General features: G+C 38.8%; 1 protein-coding gene across 1 annotated transcript; it reads left to right on the top strand.

The window, feature by feature from the left end:
- The first annotated feature begins 1728 nt into the window (after positions 1 to 1728).
- IFNGR1 (interferon gamma receptor 1) lies at positions 1729 to 21688 on the top strand. Its single transcript, XM_029223869.1, has 7 exons — positions 1729 to 1931; positions 11667 to 11781; positions 12473 to 12636; positions 13824 to 13996; positions 15932 to 16121; positions 18613 to 18740; positions 20586 to 21688. The coding sequence occupies exons 1-7, from the start codon at positions 1847 to 1849 to the stop codon at positions 21138 to 21140; spliced, it is 1410 nt and encodes a 469-aa protein (XP_029079702.1). The 5' UTR covers positions 1729 to 1846; the 3' UTR covers positions 21141 to 21688.
- Positions 21689 to 26751: the final 5063 nt, after the last annotated feature.

The raw sequence follows: 26751 nt of genomic DNA, 5'->3' as shown, positions 1-26751 counted from the left end.
ATTCTAACTCCCAAAGGCGATGATATTAGGTGGTGTGGCCTTTGGGAGGTGCTTGAATCACGAGGGTGGAACCCTCATGCATGGGATTAGTGCTTTATAAAAGAGATCCTTCCTTCTTCTGTCATGCCAGGAAATAACTAGAAGTTTGCTAGCCAGAAGAGTAGCCCTCACCCGACCATGCTGGCTCTCTGATCTCGGACTTCTAGTCTCCAGACTGTGAGAAATACAATTCCGTTGTCTATAAGCTACTGAGTTTGTGGTATTTTGTTATAGTAACCCAAACAGACTAAGACAGAGGACATCACAAATACATGAAACGAAATATTTCCCAAAACTTAGTCTAGTTGAGTTAAAGCCTTACTATGCAAAGTGTGGCCTTAGAGCCAGTGGCATTGGCACTCTTTGTGTATTTTGTTACAAATGCACCCTCAAGGCCCAACCTGAATCAGAACAACTAAATCCAAACTGCATTTTAACAAGAACCCAGGTGGTTCACATTGATTTTCAGAAATACTGAGCTAAGGGATTTATTCATATAAGTAAAATTAATATTTATTCATACAAATAAACGAATATTTATTCATATAAATAAATTAATATAAAGAAAGCCTCTAGTTTGTACAGCATCTTCATAAGGTATTTCTCTAAAATTTTTACTTAATGCTAGTGTAATCATGCCTTCTTTCATCCAACAAATACTAAATGAGTGCCAAAGATTTCAGCCCTACAAAGCTTACATTCTAGAAGGGGGAGAAAAATAAAATCAATACGCATATCATAGAGTGTGAGGGAAGGTAAGTGCCACGAAATAAACAGTAGGGCAGTGTAAAGAGGACGGGAAGGTGGGCTGCAATTTCAAATTTTTGCAGAAGGCCATAATAAGCAGAGACTTGAAGTAGGTTCAGTAGTTAGCCATGTGCACACCTGAGCACAAGCCTGGAGTGTTCTAGTAAGGGCAGAGGCCAATGCACCTCGAGTAGAATAGGTGAGACGATGCAGAGTAATAGGAGATGTGGTCAGAGAGGAAAGATATCATGATGAGACGCTGCTTAATAAATCGCTATTTGATATTTAATTGCTGAAAAGGTAATGCAAGTTATTTTTCCTCCAAGAATAAAGTAGTTCATGGCCAAGCCAATTCTATTTGGGCTATGCAAGTTTGCACAAACCATTTCACCCGCGAAGCTTCGGTTTCCTCAGCTACAAATGCAGGGATTAGAGAAGGCATGTAAGGGCTCTTTCTGCCCTAAAATCTAAGTTCCCAGACGCATTGATGCCGAAGTCTTATATATAAAGTAAGCATTGTGCTGGGTTGTGGCCTAGGGCAAAGTTCTGCAAGTCCAGAACACTGCAAAAAGAGGAAGATGCATCACGGAAGGTCATGCAAAGCTTAAAGAACATGACCTTTTGGACCCAAGTTACTCACAAACCTGTGAGCCAAGGTCGCGACCAGACTGTCGTGCCTCTAACGCCGAGCTACCACAGAGGCGGCCTTCGCGTTGTAGTCCTCCTCCCCTCCCAGGCCCCGCTTCCCCGGTAACCTCCGCCACCCCACGCACCTCAGCCACCCCGCGCGTCCTAACTACCACGCTCAGGCCTAACTCCGCGCCCCGGCCCCGCCTCCGCGCCCCGGGCCCGCCTCCCCCACTCTGGCCCCGCCTCCCGTCCAGGCCGGCCTGCCAGTCCTGGTGGCGGCTTTGCTGTCCGCGCCCCACTTTCCCGTCCACGCTCCGCCTCCCGCTGGCGGGATGGTCTGCGGTGGAGGAAATGACGCCAGCCTAGGCCCGAGGGCCGCGCCGGGGGCCTCCCGCAGTTCTGGGCAGCACCCGAGTCGGTCCGGAGCAGCATGGCTCTCTTCCTTCTCCTCGTCCTTATCGTGCAGGCCGGAAGCTGGGCTGAGATGGGCGCCGCGGATCAGAAGCTGTCCTCAGGTATTGTCGCTCGCGGCAGCGCCGCGACCGGGTGGGGACGGGAGGGGAGAGAGGGAACCCCACCGGCCAGGAACCCTCCCCCGCGCTGAGGAGCCGCGTCCGCATTTGTCCTCGACTCTCGCATTTGTCCTTGATGCCCGGTGGCTTCGGATCCTAAGGGGGCGGCCACCGGGAAGGCGACGCAGGGTTTCCGCGGTTTGCAGCCTTCCCTTCCCTTTCTCCGGCCCCTTCCGTGGTTACCAAAACAACAAAACACGTTCTTTTAATTTTTAAATAAGTGAGTTCCCTGGTCAGCAGTTGTACACTGTGGCCACAGCTCATGACTTAAATATTCGTAAGGTAGGCCCCGAATCCTTAGAAGTTCTTTCGCCAGCTGAGAATTATGAAAAGGCAGTAACTGCGTCTTACGTGTAAGTCTGGAAGTGGTCCAGTGCGTGCACTCATGAGCCCATTTGTCAGACAGTAAGGTCTCTTCGCATAGCCTAGTTCCTCGTTTATCTCCGCCTGGTTTTTGATGTTTCCCAGGAAACATGATGAGAACATGTTTTTTCTAAAGCTAGGTATAATGATAATTAAGAGCTCCAGTGAAATCAGTAGTTTTTCTGCAAAAGGGATAAACCTAGATTTTCAGAAAACCGGACAGTCTTGAGTGTCTCCTCTGTGCAGGCAGGTAGCAGCTGCCTGGAAGGGGTCAGGGAGACCCAGCCTCCTTTACCCTTGGCAAACTCTGGGTCTGCACCTCTGTGTTATGACTTCCTCAGTGACACTTGTTAGATGTGCTCCATTCATATCCAGCTCTCCTTTGGCTTGCCGTTTAGAACTCAGGCAAACAAATGTCATCCCTTGAAAAAGAAATTGTGCCAGGTGTTGGGAATACAAAAATGGGAGTTATTTAGTTTCTGCCTTCAAGGATCGTGATTTTATAGCTAACAGTTATCAAGCACTATTTTAAGTTCTTATCACACCATTTCCCAGAAGTCCTATAAAGTAGGTGCTGTTGTATCTCCAAATACAGATGAGAAACTGAGGCACAGAGAGGTCTAACCAAGTTGCTGCTATTCACTGGGGAGCTTGGCAGTTGGGTTCCAGAGTCCAAGTTCTTGACTCTGCACTCTGCCATTACCTAGGGCGTTAGTCATCCACAAGGGCAGTTGCAATCCTTTGTGATAAGATATTGAACTTACACATAGGTTACTGGAAAGCAGGATATGGGCATCTGCCTCTGAGCAGGGGAATCAGGAAAGACTTCACAAAGAAGATGACCCCAGAGTTGGAACTGGAGGTGCAGAGAGACTTGTGTGTGCAGAGGAAGGGCTGTGAAACAGCAGGTTGAACTAGTGGAATAATTTAAGCATTTTATTGTACAGTAAGTGTGTGAGGATATAAGGGGAGAAAGGATATGTGGAGAGGTAGGAACCAGTTAATGAAGTGCCTTATGTGTAACAGCAAAGGACAGAAACACAGCTTTGGCTCACATAGACAAAAAAAGGAATTTATTGGCTCAGAGAATCCAAGTGAGAGTTAAACAGAAAGGTACAGATGCCAGCTGGGCCTCAGGAAGTTGAACCTGGAACTCAAAAGTGCCCAGACCCTCCATTTCTTACTACTGACTCAGTGTTGGCAGTCTTCTCGATTTGGCAGGAATCATGGATGTTGACAGCTTTTGGGTTTTGACATCTTGCAGCTTCCTCCACCATAACAAGATCCTGGAAGAAGGCTCTGATTTGCCTAGCTTGGGTCAGACGCCAGCTTGCATGGGAAGGATATTGTTACAGGTGGTGGCAGTAGGAGACTTCCCAGAAGCAGAGCAATAATGTTCCTGAAGGAAGTACAGGTGCTGAGCCAACAAAATAATAGGCTCGCTCTCCCTTGCTCAAGTCAGTGGACAGCCATGGGGTTATTTTAAGGAGATAAATGATTTCATGCAGGATCAGATAAGCCATTTAGAAAGACCATTCATCTTACAAAATAGTTTGGCGGTAGACTCAAAGGAGGGAGGTCACTTAGGAGACTGCTGCTTAAGTCTGGGAGGAGGCAGTTTAAATGGAGAAGAAGAAATTAGAAGACAGACTCAGCATAACTTGGTGATTCACTGGATGTGGGAAGAGAGGAAGAGGGTGACCGAAGTTCCTGGCTAGGGCAGAGCATTAAACCAAGTGCACGGCCCTTCCTTCTGAGTACAGAGCCCTCCTGAGCATGGGGCCCCTCGTGACTACACAATTCGTATGTCCTTGAAGCCGGCCCTGGGAGTAGGATTGCCTGCCTTCCCCCCACAGGAAGATCTTCTGTGGCTTCTGTACTCCAGCATTTTATAAACACAGGTGTCAGCTACTTTCTTCCAGTTTGTTCTTCCACTCTGGGTATTATCTGAAGAGCATACTGGTTTAGCACAGCAATGGGGCTCTTAACTCGCCTTCTCCACTTGCTTATCAACTCTTCATTCTCTAACTTTAGGTAATGCTCTGGGTGTGTTGAAATTTTTCATTATTTTCTTTGGAATCTGTATGTTTTTCAGAGATTCAAAATACTTAAATCAGTGCATTTCAATTATATTTATTGAAGAGGGTATTCATAATAGTTTTTTCATTTTATTCTGATTCATGGTTTGTATGGATTTTTGAAAGATCCACCTTTTGCTTCTATATAAAAGAAACCCTAAAGAATTGAAGAGAAAAAAACCCCTTTAAAGAGCTGTCTTATACAATTTGACAGCAATAGCGCAATTTTTGTATAAGCTAAATGGATGATTTATGGTTCCATTTTAATTGGACAAAGAATCAGAATGAAAGACGTACCAGAATTAAGAGAGTTCCTGACAAGAAGGAATGAGTTTACTTGTAATTTTCTTATTAAGGGAGTGTATTTTAGATTATCCCAATACTATTCAACAGATATCCATTTCAATCATGTCCATTCTAAATAAATAATTTAATTCAATACATTGTTCAGATTTTGCAGTGCCGTCATGTGATTGTGATGGTATGATAAATCAGGCAAAATTACTCGAAGCAAATGCTTGTGATGTCATCAGAAGACAGTTATCTCCAGTTCCTATTTATATATGGAGCTTATTTTCCCCATCTTTTATTAAACTACCATAGAAATGATGCTTAAGCAGCTTTTGTTAATTAAAAACAACAAAACTTTACACATTGTCAAGTCTTTAAGTAGCTTCTCTAAGCCTTTTTTCTCTTTTTGATAAATATTACCTCCCTCCTAGGATGGTTTTGGTGCTTAACTGAGATAATGCGTAACAAAGTTGAGCTCGTAGCTTGTCATGTAGTAAATGTCTAATATATGTTGGTGACTATCATTCAATTATGTGCATCATTATTTTCACAAATATATTTTTAAATATTAAATTGATTTAGTTATGAATGAGAAATTGTGTCAGCTTTTTAAAAAACTCATCCAGGGCTTCCCTGGTGGCGCAGTGGTTGAGAGTCCGCCTGCCGATGCAGGGGACACGGGTTCGTGCCCCGGTCTGGGAAGATTCCACATGCCGCGGAGCGGCTAGGCCCGTGAGCCGTGGCCACTGAGCCTGCGCGTCCGGAGCCTGTGCTCCGCAACGGGAGAGGCCACAACAGTGAGAGGCCCGCGTACCGCAAAAAAAAAAAAAAAAAAAAACTCATCCAGATCAATATGAAAAATGTAAAGTAAGCTCAGCGGCTGACTCCTTCCACCTATTTCCTGTTCTTCATAGACTGAAAAGGCCTCTTTAGTTTTTTCAGTTCCTAAACTATTTCTCAACTTAGAATGAATTAATCCAAAAGGGAATTAGTCTTGAGAAATGACTTCTCTCAGGGACTGGGTGGATCTGGTTCAATTAGAATTTATTGGCATGCCAAGCAACCCAACTAGATGAAATTGAATAAACAGGAACAATAATAGAACCCTGCATTTCAGATCAGGAAAGTGGCTGGGGAGAAGTATTTTGGATGAGCCCTAACTTGGTGATTTGAGTGAAAGATCTGAGGGGATTTTAGTTAATTACGGGTTCAGCGTAAGCCACTCTTTGATATGCCCATCTCTTTAAAAAAAAAAAACGAGGAAAAGTATTTCATTCACATCAGGTGCATTACTTCTGGGCCCACATTTAAGAAAGAGAGAGTGAATGGTAAAACGTGAAGACAGACAGGAGGAAGAGAAGACTGCAGGGATACTAGGGGTCTTGACCCGGCTAAGGAGCTATCATATGGAAGGTGAAATGGTCCTGAAATATTTTAGATGTCCTCGCTTGAATCCTTAGTTCTGGTACTCTTTTTCTGAAGGTACAAGGAAATAGCAGAAGGAAGTAGAAAAAGGACCGTTTTTCCATTAGTTTCACAAAGTGATGGATATGATTCATTTCAAAGCCCCCAAATATTGATATGTTTCAGTTTTAAAACTTCTATGAATGCTTGAAACACCATGTGCAAGAATTCTTAAATGTCTTTATTCATCTTAAATCTAGAGGACGCTGCTACTTGCTAAGAGAAAAAGTTGGAAAGCATTAAGAAAAAGTAATTTTATCAGCACTATAAAACCATTCAGTAGATAGATCATAATCATAAATATATCTGAAAAAGATGCCAAAGTCCGGATTTGATGTTTTTCACTTTTTCTGCCTGGATTTCTCATGCCATTTCTCATTTTGCAGTGTAAGAAGAGACCTTTGTGAAAACGTCCATGGCTCCTCATCTTTAACACGAGGAAGTTGTTAGCTCTTTTCTCTGAGAGTTGCTCATTCAGTAAAGGGTCTGGATGCTTTAATTTAGAGTGTTTGTTTTTGAGTTGTAGTGTCAGATGACCTAGAATCCTCCAAAACGGTTTAATTACTGGCCCGTGTATCCTTACTTCTTCATGCTTCTCAGTTTGTCCTTCCCATAGAGAGGTTGGTGAGCACATAGTCACATGGTGTCTACAGAGTACAGAGCTCTGTTTGGCCTTAGATGCACGCATCTTTTATTTAGTCTTCGAATGCTATTATGTAAAAATCGGTGAACTACTGAGGCTGTGCCTCTTGCAGTAGAGGCACAGATACTTTTGATGGTTATGGGATGGAGCACAGGAGGCAGCCCATGCTTCTGTCACCGTCCATGCAGAGGAAACCTGGAGATGTCTGTAGCTGTTTGCTTCCCCTTCTGCTGCCTTCCCCAGTAATTATTACAGAGCTGTTCTGGCTGCTGGTTCGGGGGCTTCCGTGACATCTCCACTGCCGCATCTAGCGGCACTGCTTCACCACTTGCTGCCCTTCATATGTCTTTTCTGTTCTCTACCTTGGTCTTTTTTCATATTTATCACCAGGAAACAGTTAGTTGTAACCAGAACTCTCCTTTTTGTCTGCATTGTGCTTAGAATGTTATGAAAAGTGATTCTTCTCTCCTTTGTTCGGTTTTGTTTAATCCTCAGCCGCTAGTCCCTAGAGGAGTTCTGGGAAGCAGATCTTAAAAGAGCTGAAGTTCCCTCTGGATAGGATGCAGATATAATGCTCCCAATAACTCTGAACCCATTTCCAAAAACAACATGTGTTACAGAAAGCTGTCGGCATTCTTAAGAGATAGGGAAATCTGCAAGATTATTCTACTTCATGAAATACTCTAGTAGAATCTTTCCTTTAACTCCACACTCTATTTCTACATATATTTTTATTGACATAGGGTAAATTTTTTATGAATAGAAGTTTGCTGTAAGCCTCAATTATTTATCTGAATATGTAGCCATGTAAACTTTAGGTTATAAAATTCTGAAACTTAAGAAAACGAGTTACTCATGTCAATTTATCGTGAGATTTTAGCAAAGATGACAAAGGCAGATGTCTAATAACCGCACGGTTTCTCTTCTGGTAGCGTTAAAACCACAGGTTACATCCTTTGGTGTCAATATTCAAAAGTTTCTCCTATAATCTAGTAGTAATTTCTGTTTGCTAGTTCCGTTGAAACCTCTTCTCCTACCACCTGTCTTGATTGCTTTGGAAGCTATGGTTTAAGTCCTTATCCTAGTCTAACCATGTCAAGCTTTTACTTAAATTATGGGAAATATCACCTGACTCACACGAAAAACTAATCTAATGTAGCACAAGTCTATTGCTGTTTGTATTTTATAATGTATAATTCAGTAACCTCTTAAATTTAAATGCACTTTATTTGATATTCTAGAATACAGATTGATTTCTATATGCCTTTTCCTCAAATGCAGAAATTAATCTCAGATTGAGTACATACAGTTAAAATGTCATTCCCATTGGGAATAATTTTTTTAAAGGGGGCTTAAAAGGAAGTGAAGAACTTCACTGGAAATGAGAAAGAGGATCCTTGTTACACAGTGGCAGGAAGCTTAGCAACACCATCACCTTCAGTAGCAGGGAAAGTAGGAAATGTACCTGGTGAGCCCAGTGGCCTAGTGAAGGAGGTTTCCAAGCAGATTGCAGGTGCCATGTGGTTTCTTCTTGTTTCTTGTAAAATATAAGATTAGAGAGAGTAATCAAGGGAAGGACTGTTAAACAAAAAGAAACCAGGACCTGATGGTTTGTAAATTCTCAGCCATGAGAGAAGCAAAAGATGCTAAAATTAAGAAATGGCTTCTGAGGGAAGTTCTGATTCATTATGAGTTTGCTTAACATCAGGTACCTCTCTTTCTTATCTAGTTGCAAAATTATATTTGTATGTGTGATTATTATTTGGTATCAATGTTGAATTGAACCTGGAGAGGGGTGCCTTAATTTCCTCCTCAACCATAGAATGTAAGCTGTTTGAGATGGTTGTTTCTGAAGTTGAGGTGTGAACACACCATAGAAAAAGGAACCCTGTTAAGGCGGCCTTAGTCTACCCTGCTGTGCATGGCGATGGGAACTCCACCAAAACCAGGGCTAAATCTGGCAAGACCAGTGCTTCCTGACTCACCTGCAAGGAAATTGCTTAGAGAACCAAAGATGATAAGTACCAGCAGCCATCAACAGTATTCCAGAAAGAAAGAGTAAGTAGAAAAATGGTAGATATCTGATCACTGGCTGCAGATCAAAGGGCATGTTGTACTTACTGAGTACTTGAATCTGAGACATCCTTCCAACTTCATAATCTCAACCTTTAGGCACAAATTGTTTTGCTGCTTTGGTGAGTCATACGGAAGTTAGACATTTCAACAGTAACCAAAGCTATTCGCTGAGCGGGAAACATAAAATGTACTGGTTTATCAAAAAAATTCTGTTTTATTTATCTATTTATTTATTTATTTTATTGAAGTATAATTTACAATATATTAGCGTCAAGTGTATAACATAGTGATTCAGTATTTTTATAGATTATACTCCATTTAAAGTTATTATAGAATATTGGCTATCTTCCTTGTGTTGTACAGTATATTCTTGTAGCTTACTTATTTTAGACATAGTTTATGCCTCTTAATCCCCTACTCCTATCTTGCCCCTCCCCCCCCACCCCCGCTGGTAATCACTGGTTTGTTCTCTATATCTACGAGCCTGTTTCTGTTTTGTTATAGTCTGCCATTTGTTTTTAGATTGCACATATAAGTGATAACATACAGTATTTGTCTTTCTCTGACTCATTTCACTAAGTATAATACCGTCTAGGTCCATCCATGTTGTTGCAAATGGCAAGATTTCATTCGTTCTTTTTATGACTGAGTAGTATTCCATTGTGTATATATACACCATATCTTCTTTATCCATTTTATCCACTGATGGGCACATGAGTTACTTCCATATCTTGGTTATTGTAAATAATGATGCTATGAACATTGGGGTGCATGTATCTTTTCAAGTTAGTGTTTTCATTTTCTTCAGATATATACTGAGGAGTGGAATTGTTGGGTCATATGGTAGCTCTATTTTTAGTTTTTTGAGGAATCTTCTTACTGTCCTCCACAGTGGCTGCACCCATTTACATTCCCACCAACAGTGCAAGAAGCTTCCCCTTTCTCCACACCCTCTCCAGCATTTATTGTTTGTAGATTTTTTGGTGATGGCCATTCTGACTGGTGTGAGATGATTTCTTATTGCATTCTGTTTTTAAATTAGTTTTTCCTCCTAAATAAAAAAGATTCCTAAAATTATAATAAAGCAGGGTTTCTCAGTGTTTGGCACTCGTGGCATTTTGGACTGCCAAAATGTGGAAAGCTATCCTGTGCATTATCGGATATCAGCAGCATCCCTAGTCTCTATCCTTTAGATGCCAGTAGCACCCAACCACTAACACCCAGTTAGGAGAGCCAAAAATGTCTCCAACAGTGCCAGATGTCCATGGGGGACAAAATCACCCCTTGTGGAAAACCACTGATATAAAGGAAAAAAGAATCAGAAAAAAGGAAAAAAATGGCAGTAGAATCTAATTGTCCTTTAGTCCATATAACTCTTGATCCATGTTCTGCTTTGAAACGATAATACAGGCGCTTAATAGTTGTAAATTAAGACAATGTACCAGTTCGGGTTCAAATATTGGAATTTTTACTTTGGGAAAAATATAGTAGGTGTTTTCTTCAACAGTAAGCAAATAGCCTATGTGTGTGAAATTAACACCTCACTTGACAGGTGAGGAATTCTGAAGTAACTCTTTAGTAGTATAGTGCAAGGAAGGAACCCAGATTTCTGAATAGCCAACCCAGGGAATATTTTTCTTATTAGAGCAGTCTACTAAGTGTAAACATAAGTGATCATCATTATCATCCGGGATACTTTAAAAAAGTATAAACTTTTGGCTCTCTTTGAATTTTTTAGGATGATAAGTTATGTTTGGAAGCCACTGTACCTGACCACATTGCTATTCATTTATTCATTTTATTTGTATAAGCACATCATGTTTAGTGGCGTTTTTCAGATAGATCGGATTGAGTAAGCTTAAATTCCAGGTCATATTGCGAACTCTGTCTATACCTTCATGTTCATTCGTGAAGAAGGGAAGGAAAGGAGGGAAAGAAAGAGGGAGAGAGAGAGGAAGGGAGGAGATGTGTGTGTGTTCAATTTTTTAAGGGGTGCTGGACAATAACCTTTTACACTGAGCAGGGGAAAAAAATAGCTGCTTTTAGTAACTAGATTATGGTCATGGTAGTGTTTGATTATAAGATGGTAAAATGACTTCTGCCTCTTCTCTTGTGTGACACTTTCATGTCTTCTCAACAAACATTTTCTTAATTGGTTTAGAAGAGCAAAAGCAGGAAGAAATACAGGGTATGTTTTGAAAAAAGCCCTGCACACCTCAGAGAGCAAAATGTTGATGAAACTGGAATGCTTGATGGCTCTGTCAGGCAATCGTTAGGCATCTATTCCTGTGCTAGAGAAAAGGTAGTAAAAGTGTGTAATAGTCCTGGGTGGAGGGTTGAGAGCCCAGGTAGTATTTTAGAGTGAAATTGACCATCCCTCTTGTAGCCAGTTCTTCTCTAGACATTGAATACAGTCTGTGGTATCAAATATAGAAAATTCTAGTGATTAAATGAGTTGAGGATTATTATTGCAACAGGCAGTGCAGTTATTTATAAAAACTCCTCAAACATTCTAGGAATTTATTGCTCATACTATATTTGTGTTCCCCTTGCATTACAATGTTGTTTCAGTAATTTAAAATGAATTCAAACACTTCTATACATTTTTTAATAAAATTAATTTTTAGAAATACCTTAATTTAAATAAATTTATTATCTATTCCGGTGAATTCTTTTCTTCAAGTACATATTTGGCTAATTTGGCTTCTTATATTGAGGTTTTCTAATGTTAATGTTAGTTTCTGACATCCATCCATTTTACAGTGCCAACACCAACCAATCTTACAATTGAGGCCTATAACTTGAATACTGTTCTATTTTGGGATTACCCAATTATGCCATGGAGCCCTGTGTTTACCGTACAGGTGATGACCTATAGGTGAGTGTCACTCTTTTATCTTTTTCATTCTGTTTTTGCCTAGGTCCTTGCACGTTTCATGACTGTTTCCTTCCATCATTGTTCCTTCCCATGTGGCACAACTTCCTGAATGGCTTATAGACTTCCAGAAGTAATGCAAATTAAGGATGCAAATTAGTTCTTTTCAGAATACTTCCTGCCATTTAGTTCTTCTTCCTGTCAGAATTGAAGTACAGGAGTATCACTAACTTCTGACATTTTAAGGCATGACAAATAAAGTTGACAGTTCTGTATTAAAAACAGTGAAGTCCTCTTACTTCCTATAGTGTATGTACTGTTGAATAGAAAGAAAAATTTTAAAAAATTTGTTGACAAGTGTTAGGAGTGATTGTAATATGTTGGATTCTGTAATTAAGTAATGACTCAATGCAATCGATTTGTTTAAAGAACAGATTTTTAAAAATTACATGTGGAATGTGGTTTGTACAGGTCTTATTTTGAATTGAGCCTCTTTATTGTAAATGAATTTACTATAGACCTTCTAACCAAAGAGTAAAGGTTTCCTACTTTGTCTAGCTTCTCCATCCTATTCTTACTCAACTCTTTCTACCAGCTCCATGCTATGAATGAAAAGCAAAGCACAGACAGAGATGGTTCAAGTTTATGTATTAACAATAAAAATTACCTTTGTGTTTCTTTTTCTTCATTTTAGGGACGGGCAATGGATTGATGCCTGCAATACCTCCCATCATTCTTGTAATATCTTTTCCATAATTGATGATCCATCAAGTCCTCTCTGGGCTAGAGTTAAAGCTAGGCTTGGACAAGAGGAATCAGTCTATGCACAGTCAAGAGAATTTATTTTATGCAAAGAAGGTGAGTGGAATACATGCCTAAATTTTAATCTTATGCATGTCTTCTGTATGTATTTGCTTTTATAAGCAGTTGCCAAAAATTATCAGAATGCCCCAGAAACATTTGGAAGAGTTTAGGGAGTTCCTGTCTTCTCTTCTCCCAAGCCCCACAAAATAGGGTTAAGAGGCTCCCCTCACTTTACCCCTTCTAAGCTGTGACACTTCCACCCCATGCAAGTGTGGGTCTGGACTCTGCACCCCTTCCTCTCTCTGTCCTCTGTCACTCCTCCCTTAGTTGCGTTCACTAGGACTGTGAGAGCTGCTCTCCATCTTCCCCTCTACCTTAACTCCTCAAGGCCTTTGGGAATTTTAATACCAATTTAATACATTAAAAATTTTAGAGTTCCATAATCGCCTTCATCCTAGTTCAGCTTCAGCCCCCACCTTGGTTCTGCTCCTTCTTTTTGGATCATGGCTACTTTTTCTCTTCTACAGGCCCCTCCTCTACTTGCCCTTGAAGTAGTTTTATTCCCCAGAATCCATGCTTTTGTCACCTGACAATTATACCATCTGTATGTCAGACTTTTCCCACACAGATTTTTCAAGGGCATACTATGTGCCAGAAAGTATGCTAGTTCCTGAGGATACATTGGTGAGTAAAGACGGACCTGCCTGGCGCACAGTAGGTGTGCAATAAATACGTGAAGAATAGATAAATGGTTCACCTACAAGGTTCCAGACGTCAAAGACATATAGTAAATATTTGTGGAATCAGTGAATATCTAGTTCTGATTTTCACAATAAAAATTGAATGTATTTAGCAAACTTTTATAGAGCCTCATTCCAGATATCCATAGGCATTGGAAATACAAAGAGTTTCAGTGAGGATTCAAAGATAACTAAAGTGCCTTTTCTGAAACGATTTTTAGAGAACATTTTCTGTTTTCTGTTTAATGTTTTTTTAATCTACAGAAGCAAAGATAAAGGAAAACTAACTTCATAGAGCTTCTACTATGTCAAGGCTTTTTACCAAGATTCACTAAGGACAGTTAAAATATCTTCTAGGTATCTGTGGAATGATTTAAATGTGGTCCTGCTTTAGAACAACAAGAACAAAAAGAGTAGGTTGGTTGAGTTTTGGTAGTGATATGTAATACACTGTGACGTTCCAAGGCTGGTACAAATTCTACTTCTTTTTTGTCCCCTCAGGGAGAATTGGACCACCTAAACTGGTTATCACAAAGAAGGAAGACCAAATCATTGTTGATATATTTCACCCTCTAATTACTGTAAATGAAAACGAACCAGAAGCCATATACGATGATGAAAATACTTGTTATACATTCACGTACAATGTGTTTGTGAGAATAAATGGAAGTGAAGTATGTTTCTATTTCATCTTTTTCAAAATGGAAATTTTTCTGTTGCTGGCATAAGTTGTTTCCATATGTGGTGTAATGAAAGTGGAATGTTCATGAATATTCAGGCAAGACTCATGGATCGTAAGTTTTACTAAGAAAAAAGAAATATATGAATGCTGCTGAAGGGAATCAGTACTGGCGTTAATCTTTAACACTGGCCATGTGAAAACATTTCAAGTTTTTCTTTGCCTCTTTTAATAGCATGGTCCTAATCTAGGATATCAACCTGTGTTTTCCGTTTCTCCACTGGTAAGATGAGGATAATTTTAATCTTTTCTTCCTCATTGGTAGTTTTGTAGTGATATGAAATAATATGAAGCTCTAATTGGAATCTTTGTTTTTGAAAGAAAACACCAACAGTACTACTGTGTGATATGATTACATTCTAGCACTGGTGTGCAGACCACACTTTGACTAGACTTTTTCTGTTCCATCCATTCTCCGCAGCACTGCCATTCCTTTATTTAACAATATTTGTTAAGCACATGCCTGGTGCCTTCTAGGCACCAGGAGATAGCAGTGAACAGTACAGACAAAAGAACTCCAGTGATAAGCACTGTGGAGAACAACACAGCAGAGAAGAGCGCTGGGCAGTAGTGGTTTTCAGCAGGCCGGCCAGGCCTCACTGGGAAGTGTTAACTGGAGCCAGGGCTGGAGGAGGTTAGGAGGTGAACTCTGTGGATGTATGTGGGAAGAGTGTGTCAGGCAGAGCCTGGCAATAGCACCAGGCATGTGAAGGGAGCAGCAAGGCTGGCTAGAGCGTGGGGGCAGATGAGGTCAGAGAGTTCACTGTGGGCCACTTCTCTAAGGGCTTTGGAGGGATTGGACTCTTATTCTCAGTGAGACATTGTGCCTCTGGAAAGATTGAAGCAGAAAAATGACATCTGATTTAGGTTTTAAAACATCACTTTGGTTGCTAGCTGAGTTGTCTTTCTAAAGTGCAGATCTGACCATATTACTTCACTGCTTAAAACTCTTTAACAAATCCCCATCAGCTACAAAATAATATCTAAATCCTCTTCCATGGCATGGCCTGCAAGGCCTTCATGATTTGGCCTCTTGCATCATTTCCAGCTACCTGTCTCCCCGTTCCTTCCAACTTCATTTTCGTTTGTGCTTTGGTGAACTGCTTACTGTTCTTAGTTGCCTGAAGGTACACTGCTCTTTCACAGAATGCCCTTCTCCGCCTTTTCTACTTTGGAAAATTTCTACCCATTCTTCAGTATTCAGCTGGCATATCATCTCTCCTTCGAAATCTTTTCTGACAAGGTGGACTGTTTCCTCTTCTGTGGTCTGGTTGTTCCTTGTTCCATAGAGTGGTCCCCTTGGAGTACTTGTTACTCTCTTACATTTCTTTCTTATCTCTCTTCCACACTCTATCATAAGTTATTTGAGGTCAGGCACCACTGCCCTACCTTTGTGTTCTCAGGCCCTAGCACAGTGATCCATGCAGTGTGGCTGGTTGAATGAATGATCAACTCCCAGAGATTGCTTCAGTCCCTTCTGTGTATCACTGCCAAGAGATCCTACAGCCTTTGCATAATACCTGTGTTATTCTTACCATGAGATAGATGCTTTTCTCTCTCACCAGCTAAGTTTCTAGCACTGGAGGAATAGGACTAATGAACATTTGTTGGTTTGACAACTAAGAGTGAACGTTACTGCTATTTGAGTTTTAAATTCATAATCTCTATTTTAATTTTTAAATTTATTATCTCTATAAAGAACATTTTAATGGATATATAGCACCATGCCATGTTGAAGTAACAAATTGACTTATTGTTTGATATCAACACTATTTTCAGACATGGTCCCAACATTCATCATATTGAATGATTTTTTCTTTTCAAATTAAAAGGAGTCATGCATTTTCATTGTTTTTTTTCCTCTTTCCAGACCACAAATAAAATGTACATAAAGAAAGAAGATGATTGTAATGAGACTCAGTGCTTCTTAAGTATTCCTGTGTCCTCGCTGAATTCTGAGTACTGCGTTTCAGCAGAAGGAGTCTCAGAAACGTGGGCTGTTACAACTGAGAAGTCAGAAGAACTTTGTATTACCGTTTCTGATAATAACAGCGCAGAAGGTAAGTTCTTGCCATTTTTTCCTAAATGTAGTGAGTGATCACTAAAATAGGGTAATGTAAAAACAGGCAATTTGTAATTTCAATAAACCTCTGCTCTTTTAAAAAATACTCAGTAGTTCCATTCTTCAGAGAAGTTCAAAATTAAAAATAAGGCCATTTTTCAGGCATTAAGAGATACAAAGCAACCAATTTAGAAAGCCACATGATGACCTTTTGACCCAGGAAAGAAAAAATATAACAAAAACATAAAGCCATGTGCATAAATGTCTGTATTTCAGGATCATGCATAATGATATAAGTTAGTTTATTACTCCAATATAACAAGATGTTATATATCCATTAAAATGTTCTTTATGGGGACAGTAAGTTTAAAAACTAAAAGCCGCAATGTTCATTGACTAAAATTGTGTGATATGTGAACTGGACAAGCATTGGAAATTAACATCCAAAAATAAATATAGATTGGTTTAAATGATGGATTGTACGTCAATTTTATAACACATTTTAAAATCATTATTTTTATTTTATTATTTCCTGTGTGTGTGAGGGGGATACATATGATAGAACTTCAGAACTGGCATTCTCATTTGGCAGGTACCTAACAAAAATTTAGACTTTTTTTTCATGGTACAAAATTTAAATGTTCCTTATAGATAATTTATAAGGAAACAAAATTATCTGTAGTTCTAAGTTACAAACACTCAGTTACTCACAGTTTGGTGGTTTTTTTCCATCCTGTTTTTTCTTTTGCTATGTAGCCTTGATCATATTATGTAGTATATGTAACTTTGTATACTGCCCTAAGCATATGCTATAAATATTTTTCCATGTTATTTTACATACTTTATTAATATTATTTTTAATATCTCTAGAACATTTTATTATGAAGATCATATTTATTTAATGTTCCTCAATTTTTGGACTTTTGATTACTTGTAGATTTTTCGCTGATAAATCATGCTTTGGTGATTGTCTTTGGGTGTATATATAATTGTTTTGATTGTTCAGATGTTTTTAGAACATATTTTCTAGGTTAAAAAAGTGTACAAAAAATAACACAGTACAAATTTCTTTTTGAAGAATGGAAATCTAGGCTGAAGAATCAGACCAAACACCTAAAATTAATACTAAAAACTTTTAGGCCATTATATGAGGGTTTCAAATAGGTGACTTAAAATAATGCAGTATATTTAATACCAGTTTGTGTTATACTATTTGGAGTAAGAAAATCCTAATTAATGCGTAAAATTTGAAATAATGCAAATGCCCTAGATTTATTAAAAAAAAAAATCCTGAGTTACAAACTGGGTTGATATTGTGTCCACATGATGGCACCATCGTGGCTCATAAGCAGCATTCCCTACCTGCCTGCTCAGTGCTTCTAAGCAACGTGCCAGTGTTTCTTATGGGGTTATGTTATCTTTTCCTATTGTAGTAATTTTTTTCACCTCCTGTAACAGGTGTCATAGAGGCATTTATTTGAGTAACTTCCAGAGTCATTATTAGAATAGAAATTAAAGGTAATAAGATGCTATGAAGGAGGGCAAACACCACCACAATATGTAGAGTACTGTTAATTTGTTTGTTTTGTTTGTTTGTTTGTTTTTGGATTTGTTTGTTTGTTTTTTGTTTTTTTTGGCCATACCACACGGCATATGGGATCTTAGTTCCCCGACCAGGGATCGAACCCGTGCCTTACCCCTCTGCAGTGGAAGTGTGGAGTCTTAACCACTGGACCGCCAGGGAAGTCCCGAGTACTGTTAATTTGGAAGAGAGGACTATGGAAAAAAAAATATTGAAGATTGTGCTGTGAAAATAAAAAGCAGCATTAGAGAAAAATATACAACCGTGATTATAGATGTTTGTGCTCTGAAACAGATCTTCCCAATTTTATATTATTCGTTGTATCTGGTTTTCATTTGGGGGACTTTATTCCTGTTCAGCTTTCCTCTGTGTGTGTGTGTGTGTGTGTGTGTGTGTGTGTGTGTGTGTGTGTACACACCTGTGTATTTTTATAAGTTTTTGTAATCTTTAAATAAATAACAATTTAAGAATTCAGAAGGGTGGGACGACATTATTTTAAGAGTTAGAGACATTGCCAGAATTTATTTCTAAAGAGATATATTTAAAATTTTTTTCTTTTGCCTCTTCAACTGAGAGAAAAGCGTAACTCTAGAAACACTCTGTATTTGGGGCTGTAAGGAAATGGTTATGAAAAAGTTATTTTAGCCACATCATATCATGACAGTGTAGTCGCAGAAAGTTTAGAATCTCAAAGCTGGGAAGAATCATGTTGATATCTAGGACAGGTACGTAATTTTTTACTCATCTCTCCTGACTTCTGTGTCAGTGTTCTTTAAAACTGTGACCGTATGTATTAATTACCTGATATGTAAATCTGTTAAAGAATAGCACTAAGACTTTATAACTATTTGATGGATATAGCAGTGTTCCATTGTAATTCTAATTTGTGGTTTTTCCCTTTTCTTAGATCCTGTTTGGATTCCGATTGTTGCTGCTTTACTACTCTTTCTAGTACTTGCCCTGGTAGTTGTATGTTGTCTCGTTAAGAAGATGAATCCATTTAAGAGAGAAAACATCATGTTACCCAAATCCTTGGTAATATATTTAAATATTTTTTCTTTAATTGTATACAGTTGGCCCTTGAACAGCACAGATTTGAACTGTGTGGGTCCACTTATACTTGAATTTTTTTCAATGAATATGCTGGAAATTTTTTGAGATTTGTGAGAATTTGAAAAAACTCTCAGACAAACCACATAGTCGAGAAATACTGAAAAAATTAAGAAAAAGGTATGTTATGAATGTATAAAATAGAGGTAGATATAAATATAATATGCAGAATATGTGTGAATTGACCATTTATGTTATCGGTAAGGCTTCTGGCCAACAGCAGGCTATTAGTAAAGTTTTTGGAGAGTCAAAAGTCATATGTGGATTTTTTGACTCCAGAGGCGCTCAGTGCCCTTAACCCTTGTATTGCTCAAGGGTCAAATGTACACTAAAATGTTAATTTGAAATTTTCGATAATTCTTAAAATTTGTTTTTTAAAGTAGAATGATGTTCAGCAGCATGTCACCTATCATAAATAACTCAGTCTTCCACACATCCAAAGCCACATATTTTTTACTATGCACTATGCTTTTTTATGCATGGGGCAAAGGCACAGTGAGACAGTGCTAAGGAGCTTAAAGTCTAGTGGGAAAAAAGATAAGTATTCAGTGGTTGTCCAGTGTGATAGGTTCAAAGATAGACGTTTATGTACATGCCAGTGAGGACTTCTTTTCTTCTACTTTTGCAGGGTAGGGTTAGTCATGGCTTTTCCAGAGACAGTGATGCCTGAACAGTCTTGAGGGACAGATAGGAGTTTACCCAGGTACTAAGGGACAGTGTGTGCTAAGGCCAGTGTCAGGAAAGCGTGGCTTTTTGAAAATCTGTAAATACAGAAACTCTTCATGGTGGTTAGAGGGTAGAAGGAAAGATGACGCAACAGTGAGTCTAGACGAGAAGTGTGACATTTTAATGCCTAACATTTAAAAGTCTTTGTCTGATGAAAAGAACATTTAAAAGTATCAGAATGATAACTATTTAAATCAAATATGACAAGCAAAATATCTGTGATATGCAAAGGGCATATTTAATTGTGTTATGGAAACATTATCTTTAAGTAGAGGGGTTAAGAACTATCAACAGTTAGTAGACAATTCACCTATGAATTGTAATGTTCTTACCACTAGTAGTTAAGCACAAACCAACCTTGCAGTGTGCTATTTTACACCCGCTAGAGAAGGAAAAATAAACCTGAGTATCCATTAGTACCTTGTAATAAAACTGGTATATGCTGGCAAGAAGCAATTATAGCCCTGAGGGGAGGGTAAGCACACAGTGGGTGTACAGAGTAGTAGCACCCTAAACATGCCACACTCTTAGATTTAGTAATTCCTCTCTTAAGAATTAATTCTTAAAAGATAATTTCATAAATAAAAAGATGTATAGAAATATTCACTTCATGTTCTATAAATGGTGAAAATTGGAACACCTTAATACTTAGTATTAGAGAAATTATTTAACCATCAGTGTAAAATTACTGAGCCCACGAAGATTAGAATTATGAAGACAAATGATGAAATACTACATAAAATAAGTAGCCGTACTCCCATTACAAATGTAACATGCATACGTGTCGAAGGTAGTACACAAAAAGCAACATACGTTGGTGAGAGAGTGACTTTCTAAAAATTCTAAAATATTGTTTTTGATCTTAATATATTTCCATTAAAAAGAAAGAAAAGGCGACTATCGGATTCTATTACACTGTTATCCTGAATATGCCATTCAGTTGTATATTTAGTTAACCATTACCATTAGATCATTTTTCTTTTGAGGATGAGCACTTAAGTTTAATAATTTATTATTTTTAATCACTGATTTCTCTTCCCCTAGCTGTCTGTGGTAAAAAGTGCCTCTTCAGAGACAAAATCTGAATCAAAACATATATCGCCCATCACCTACCAACCAATTGCCATAGAAAATGAGCAGCTCTCTCCAGGGACAATTTCAAGCGTGCATACTGAGGACAGTCCAGGAAAAGCAGAGCATGGAGAAGACCTTTCTAGTGGAACAGAAGTGGTGATGACTGAAGAAAATATTTCTGACTTGGCCCCTGGTAGCTCTTTGACCCCAGTAAAGGGAGAAAATTCTATCCATGCAAGCAGTAACCAGTCTGAAACCTGCAGCATCACTTTAAATGTGTATCACTCCAGAAATGGTTCTGATAGTGGCCTTGTGGTATCAGGCAACTGCTCTGACTCAGAATTTCCCCCAAGTAATAAAACTGAAATAAAGACAGAAGGACGAGAGTCCATAACGCCGAGAAACACCATCACCTCCTTTGGTTATGACAAACCCCATGTGTTAGTGGATCTGCTTGTAGATGAAGGTGGTAAAGAGTCCTTGATTGGTTATAGACCTACAGCAGATTCCAGAGAGTTTTCATAAGATCAACCAAGGTCACCAACTTGGAAGGATCTGCTTTTCCTGAACAGTTTTTCTGCTTTGATTTCATGAAAATATCATGATTTCAGAAATTGTGTCTTCTTGATATTAATCAAATGGAGTGTCATGGTTTAGATAAAAGTGTAAAGAGCCTGTTTGACACTGTCACTTTTGGTCAGAAAACTGCAGAGTCTTTAATAAAAAACAAAAACCACTGTCACATGTGAACCTTTCCATCTAGATTTGTGAACAGTAACAGTGAACGGTCTCTAATAACCCTGCTTCCTATAATGGTAGGTGTTAACGCCCAGGGTCTTTTGTAACCACTTCAAGAGATAAAATGGATTTTTTCCTTTCTGTGCCTCAGCATGGTACCTGTTTTTGGAAGTTTATGTATATAGTCTTTCCTAATACTTTCAGAAAAAACATGAATGCTTTTCAAAATTGTCCTTAAAATTGAATTGAAATCAAGAGTGTTAATAGAGTGTGTAAATAAAAACATGTATATATTTTTTATGGAACATTGCATTTAAGGATTTTTTTATAATAAAGTAACTTCAAAGTTCATTTTGGTATTCATTTATTCAGGGTTAACTAGAATATTTTTTATTCATTTGCTTGTTTCCATCCATTAATGTTACAGAATCATTTTCTAATTATTCATCTCTGATCATTAAAATAGTCCTAAAAATAGCCTAGTCTTTAAAAGTGGTCCTTTTATATCTGTATCTTAATATTTAGCAATCAGTGTGCAGAACACACAAGCTGTGTGTCCCAAGCTGTTTGGGGGGAGAAGCAGAGATTTAGCTGTAGCGGGTGTAGCGTGGGGAGTCTCTAGCATAAAGATGGTGGTCAAAACCACAGGAGTGGGTGAGGAAGAGCTAAGTAGCATGTGGCGTGAAGAGAGAATCCCCAACCAGAGGCAAACCAAGCGTTTATATACCACAGAAAAGTTCTTGGGAATTACTAAGAGGATAGGAATTTTAAGACTCAAAAGTGAATTAACTGACTAAAAAAAAATGTTAAATACAAATTACGTGAGTAAATTAAGCCATGGAAAAAATATTTCTCCTCATTTAAAAGTGCAAATGGAAACGCGTTGCTGGTTTATTACTGGGAAAAAGGTACTAGTATACTCATTTGGGGGACAGTGTCTTATGAATTGCTTTTTAAACTGATATAGGAGTACACATAACATCCCATAAAAATCCATATCCTTTACAGAATCTAATCTGTATTGTAGGAAAATTATAAAAAGTAAATTTTTAAGGCAAATGAAAAATGTAGACATGAGAATGGGAAAAAGCAAAAATATGAAAATAATGGATATAGCCAAGGATAAGGTGATAGTTACCACTCTTCATAAGGAAGGTAATAGGTATTACCACCAAATGTAAACAGAGTACCTGTTCTTTTTACCCTAGCTAATTCTGATAACAATCTTTTTCATTTCTCGCAGTCTTTATAGAAAAAATAATTTAATGTCTTCATTTGCATTTCTTTCATAATTAGTAAAGTTGGGCATATTTTATATATTAGATGTTTATACTTCTGTGATGACTAAAGTTGTCCTTTGTCCATTTCTTTCTGGACTGTGTACATCTTTTTTATTGACTGTATCCTTTGTCTGCCATGAGTTACACATTTATAATTTCTTGCCTTTCACCCAAGTCTTACTACGTAGATGTTTAAAACGTTTACAAAGTCAAATTCATTTTTCCTTTCATTCTTAAGAAAACTCCCTTTCCCAAGAAGATAAAAATTTTCACCCATGTTCTCTTCTACTATTTGGGAGTCATTGTTTCATTTCTACTTTTAATTCTTTTATCCGTCTAGTTTCTTTTTTTTTTTCATATAAGGCATGAGATAGGGATTCAGCTTTATTATCTTGGTTTCTAGGGCTGCCATAATAATTACCACAAACTTGGGTGGCTTAAGACAACAGAAGTTTATTCCCTCACATTTCAGAGACTGGGCCAAGTTCTGTCTGACAGCTCCCTGGAAAGGTCCTTTCTTGCCTCTTACCAGCTTCTGGGGGTTGCTGGCAACACTTGGTGTTCCTTGACTTGTAGATGCATTGTTCTAATCTCTGCCTCTCTTGTCACATTCTTCCCTATGTGTCTCTGTGTCCAAGTCTCTCTTTATAAAAACACTAACCCTTGGATTACGGCCCACTCTAACCCAGTAAAACCTCATTTTAATTTGATTAGATCTGCAAATAGGTTATTTCCACATAAGATCACAATCATAATTATGAAGGGTTATGACTTAACATATCTTTTTAGGACGCACAATTCAACTCATCATCTATTTTCCCCTTATAAATTACTCAGTTGTCCCAACACTACTTATTAAAACATCGAACTTTTCTGTGCTGATTTCAGATGTCAGATTTGTCATATGCTGATCCTCAGTATTCCTGGGACTGTTCATTGTTTTGTCTTGTATCCATACCACACTGTTTTAATTCTTACAGCTTTCTACTGGGGTTGTTTTACCTTGTGAGCCCCTCCTTAATACTTTGGGTCAGTGTTCACTGATCATATTTCTCGCAAATGATTGTTCTTTCACGTGAGTGGTAGAAATTTTTCCCAAGTTTTCCCCAAAATTTGGAGGTCCTTTTGGGATTTTTATTAACCTGCATTGACTTTGTACAGTGTTTAGGAATAACTAGCACTTTCCAAATTTGATGTTCTGCAAGAATGGAGTATTGAATATAGTATTTCTTTATTCAAGTCTTATATCCCTCATTAGAGTTTTATGCTTCCTACAGGTGTATGGCATTTCTTACATTTAGTCCTTGATATTTTGTGTTGCTGATGGCAATATAATCTTGCATTATGACTTCTAAATGACTGTATTTAAGAAAACTATTGTTACAGATTGTTTTTAATCCAGCCAACATCTAAACTTTTCTTTTACTGAAGTTTCAGTTGATTGTCTGGTTTTCCCAGTATACAACTGTGTCATCTATAAATAAGAATCACCTTGCCTTCTTGTTGCCAATAATGTACTTTGTATTTTATTCCCTTGTCTTCAAACTTTGATAAATTGGAATAGTCTGTTTCTCTAGAGCAGCATACCTACTAAATTGGTCAAAAGCTGGTGACTGTGGGTAAATCACTTAGCCTCATGGGAGTTGGATTAAATTCTCTCTACCTTTGGCTCTAAGAATCAGTGTTTCCATTTACATTAACTAATAAGGGGATCCTCTTCCTGACACAGTTCTGATTCTTAAACTAATTTTTCCCCTAAATTACTACTGCTTTCCAAAAATTCGTGCCATTGCATCATCATTTCATGCCAAGTTAAATTGTCTAAGATTACTGCCTGTGTCACCTTTAGGATACTGGATTTTATGCCTAAGAAGAGTATAAATGGATGACTTAGATCATAAATCCCAGCTTCGTTTGTTCGGTGACTAGTGAGCTTCCTTTATGAGGTGCAGGACTTACTCTACATTTTCCCCTTCTATCCTTCTACATTCTCCCCTTCTATGCCTCTACATTCTGGAGCTTGGACTCTTTTGGTCACTAGAGTTACCAGCTGGGAATGAATGAACAAACAAAAACAGATGTATAATTATTGAACTGTTTTCAAAAATACCCACCTCGTCTCATCTTTACAACACCCCATGAGGAGGAATTGCTGTCCACATTTAAGGTGAGGAATCCATCAGATTAAGAGACTTATCCAGTAAGTGGTGGAATGGGGATTCTGCTTCCAGTGCTTTCTCCAGTAGATCTCAGCTGCCGGCTGGTGGTTATGGCATAAATGTGTGGAATTATAGTCAGACGCTAAGAAAAGCTAGGCAATTTGCAAAACTAACAAAAAAACAGCTCTTTTTTTTTAATGGATTTGTACCTGCTATTATTTTTTTTGTTTAGATACCATTCGTATGCAAATGGGCATAAGTCTTTTTTTTTAATTCATTCATTAATTTATTTAATTTTTGGCAGCGTTGGGTCTTCATTGCTGTGCGCAGGCTTTCTCTAGTTGCGGCGAGCAGGGGCCACTCTTTGTTGCTGTGCGCGGGCTTCTCATTGCGGTGGCTTCTCTTGTTGCTGAGCAACGGCTCTAGGCGTGCGGGCTTCAGTAGTTGTGGCACGCAGGCTCAGTAGTTGTGGCCCACAGGATTAGCTGCTCGACCAGGGATTGAACCCATGTCCCCTGCATTGGCAGGAGGATTCTTAACCACTGCACCACCAGGGAAGTCCAAAATCATCTCTTCGGTTTTTTAAGAGTACCAATCTTCACGTTCCATAACAGGGTGCCAAACTCAGTGAACTGATTTTACCTCAACAGTTCCACCTGTGTTATGCCATCTATAGAACTGTTCTCTTCCATCATTTCCAGTGTTGTCGTGCAGGGCTGCATGGAACCAGATATGACTCTCTCCAGATCTGTAGGGATCCTCTGTTCCACATAGCAGGATTCCCACTTGACTCCTGCTGAATGTTTGGGAAACATTACTACAGCTGTCCCCACACACCCAGCCTGCAGGTAGGACTCATGTTTATCAAGTCTCTGTTATAAGCAGATGTTTGGCAAATTTCTCTTACTGATCCCCTAGAGACCTGGTGAGGCAAGTATTACACATTTTTTTCCAAGTGAGGAAACTGGGGCACAGGAAAGCTAAAAGTTGTTAGGTAAACTAGAAATCACAGAGATATGCCTTGGGAATATAATAGGAACTCAGAATGTAAATGAAACTTTGAGGACAGCAGGGCTGAGGCCTTGTGCAGCTAGGGCATGGGGACAGGTGCAGCTCAGAGGCTAAGTCAGCCAAGCGCTGGGATATGGGAGACAGGAGCCCAGCGTGACCTTGAGCAGGTCCCTCTGCGGGAGTCTGTCGGGCTGAGGGAAGGACACATCCCTTCCCCCAGGGATTGGGGGAAGGCAGGTGGCCTCTGCAGTTATGAAGGTGGAGTCCCTATTTTGGGGAATATGGGATGTTTAAAAGAGTCCAGAGACCCCAGTAATCAAAACTTAGTCAGTGTTCTGGGTTTGTCTGGGCACTTGGGGGAGGGGGATAAGTAATGGCATCCTATAGGACTTTGAGCACCAGGATGGGGACCCCGCTGCAAACGAATGAATCTCAGAGAAATGTATTTTGAGACTCAAACTCGAGTTTCACTTATCTCCTAAGTCCAGGCTTTATCCACTGTGGTCTGATGTCTCTAGCTTCCTATGTAAACAAAGGGACACTAAACCTTCCACTTGTCTTTGAATATACGTTATTCTTTAACTTTGACAACAGGCACCTACCTCCAGGTACAGCCTTCAGTGAAGCTGTAAATACACTGGAATAAGTTACGATGGTTACTCATGATGCTATAGTAAAATAGTACATAAAGGCATTATTTTAAAACAGGAAAGGTACTTTCCTTACTCTCAGGTTCATGAGGATTAAAAAAATTTTTTTAGAAGCTCAGTGTCCATCTTGTTGTATTGCCTGGATGTTTTACCTTTGCTCATGAATAATAAATTAACAGTAATCTGTTTCTCTGCCCTTCAACTCCCAGAAAGCAAAGCAATAGGAAAGGGGATTTCCAAATGCAAATGGTTGCCAAAGTCAGCCTGTTTTTCTTCCCTGGGAATCATGAAAAAGCAA

Source organism: Monodon monoceros, unplaced genomic scaffold (assembly GCF_005190385.1).
Source record: "Monodon monoceros isolate NGI ecotype Baffin Bay Population unplaced genomic scaffold, NGI_Narwhal_1 Super_Scaffold_15, whole genome shotgun sequence".
NCBI lineage: Eukaryota > Metazoa > Chordata > Mammalia > Artiodactyla > Monodontidae > Monodon > Monodon monoceros.
The sequence above is the reverse complement of the archived record's forward strand: the minus strand, read 5'-3'. Positions and strand labels throughout refer to the sequence as shown.

Coding starts and splice junctions, on each gene's coding strand:
- IFNGR1 (XM_029223869.1), top strand. CDS start 1,847: ATGGCTCTCTTCCTTCTCCTCGTCCTTATCGTGCAGGCCGGAAGCTGG. Junction 1,932..11,666: donor GGATCAGAAGCTGTCCTCAG/GTATTGTCGCTC, acceptor TCCATTTTACAG/TGCCAACACCAACCAATCTT. Junction 18,741..20,585: donor TCATGTTACCCAAATCCTTG/GTAATATATTTA, acceptor CTCTTCCCCTAG/CTGTCTGTGGTAAAAAGTGC.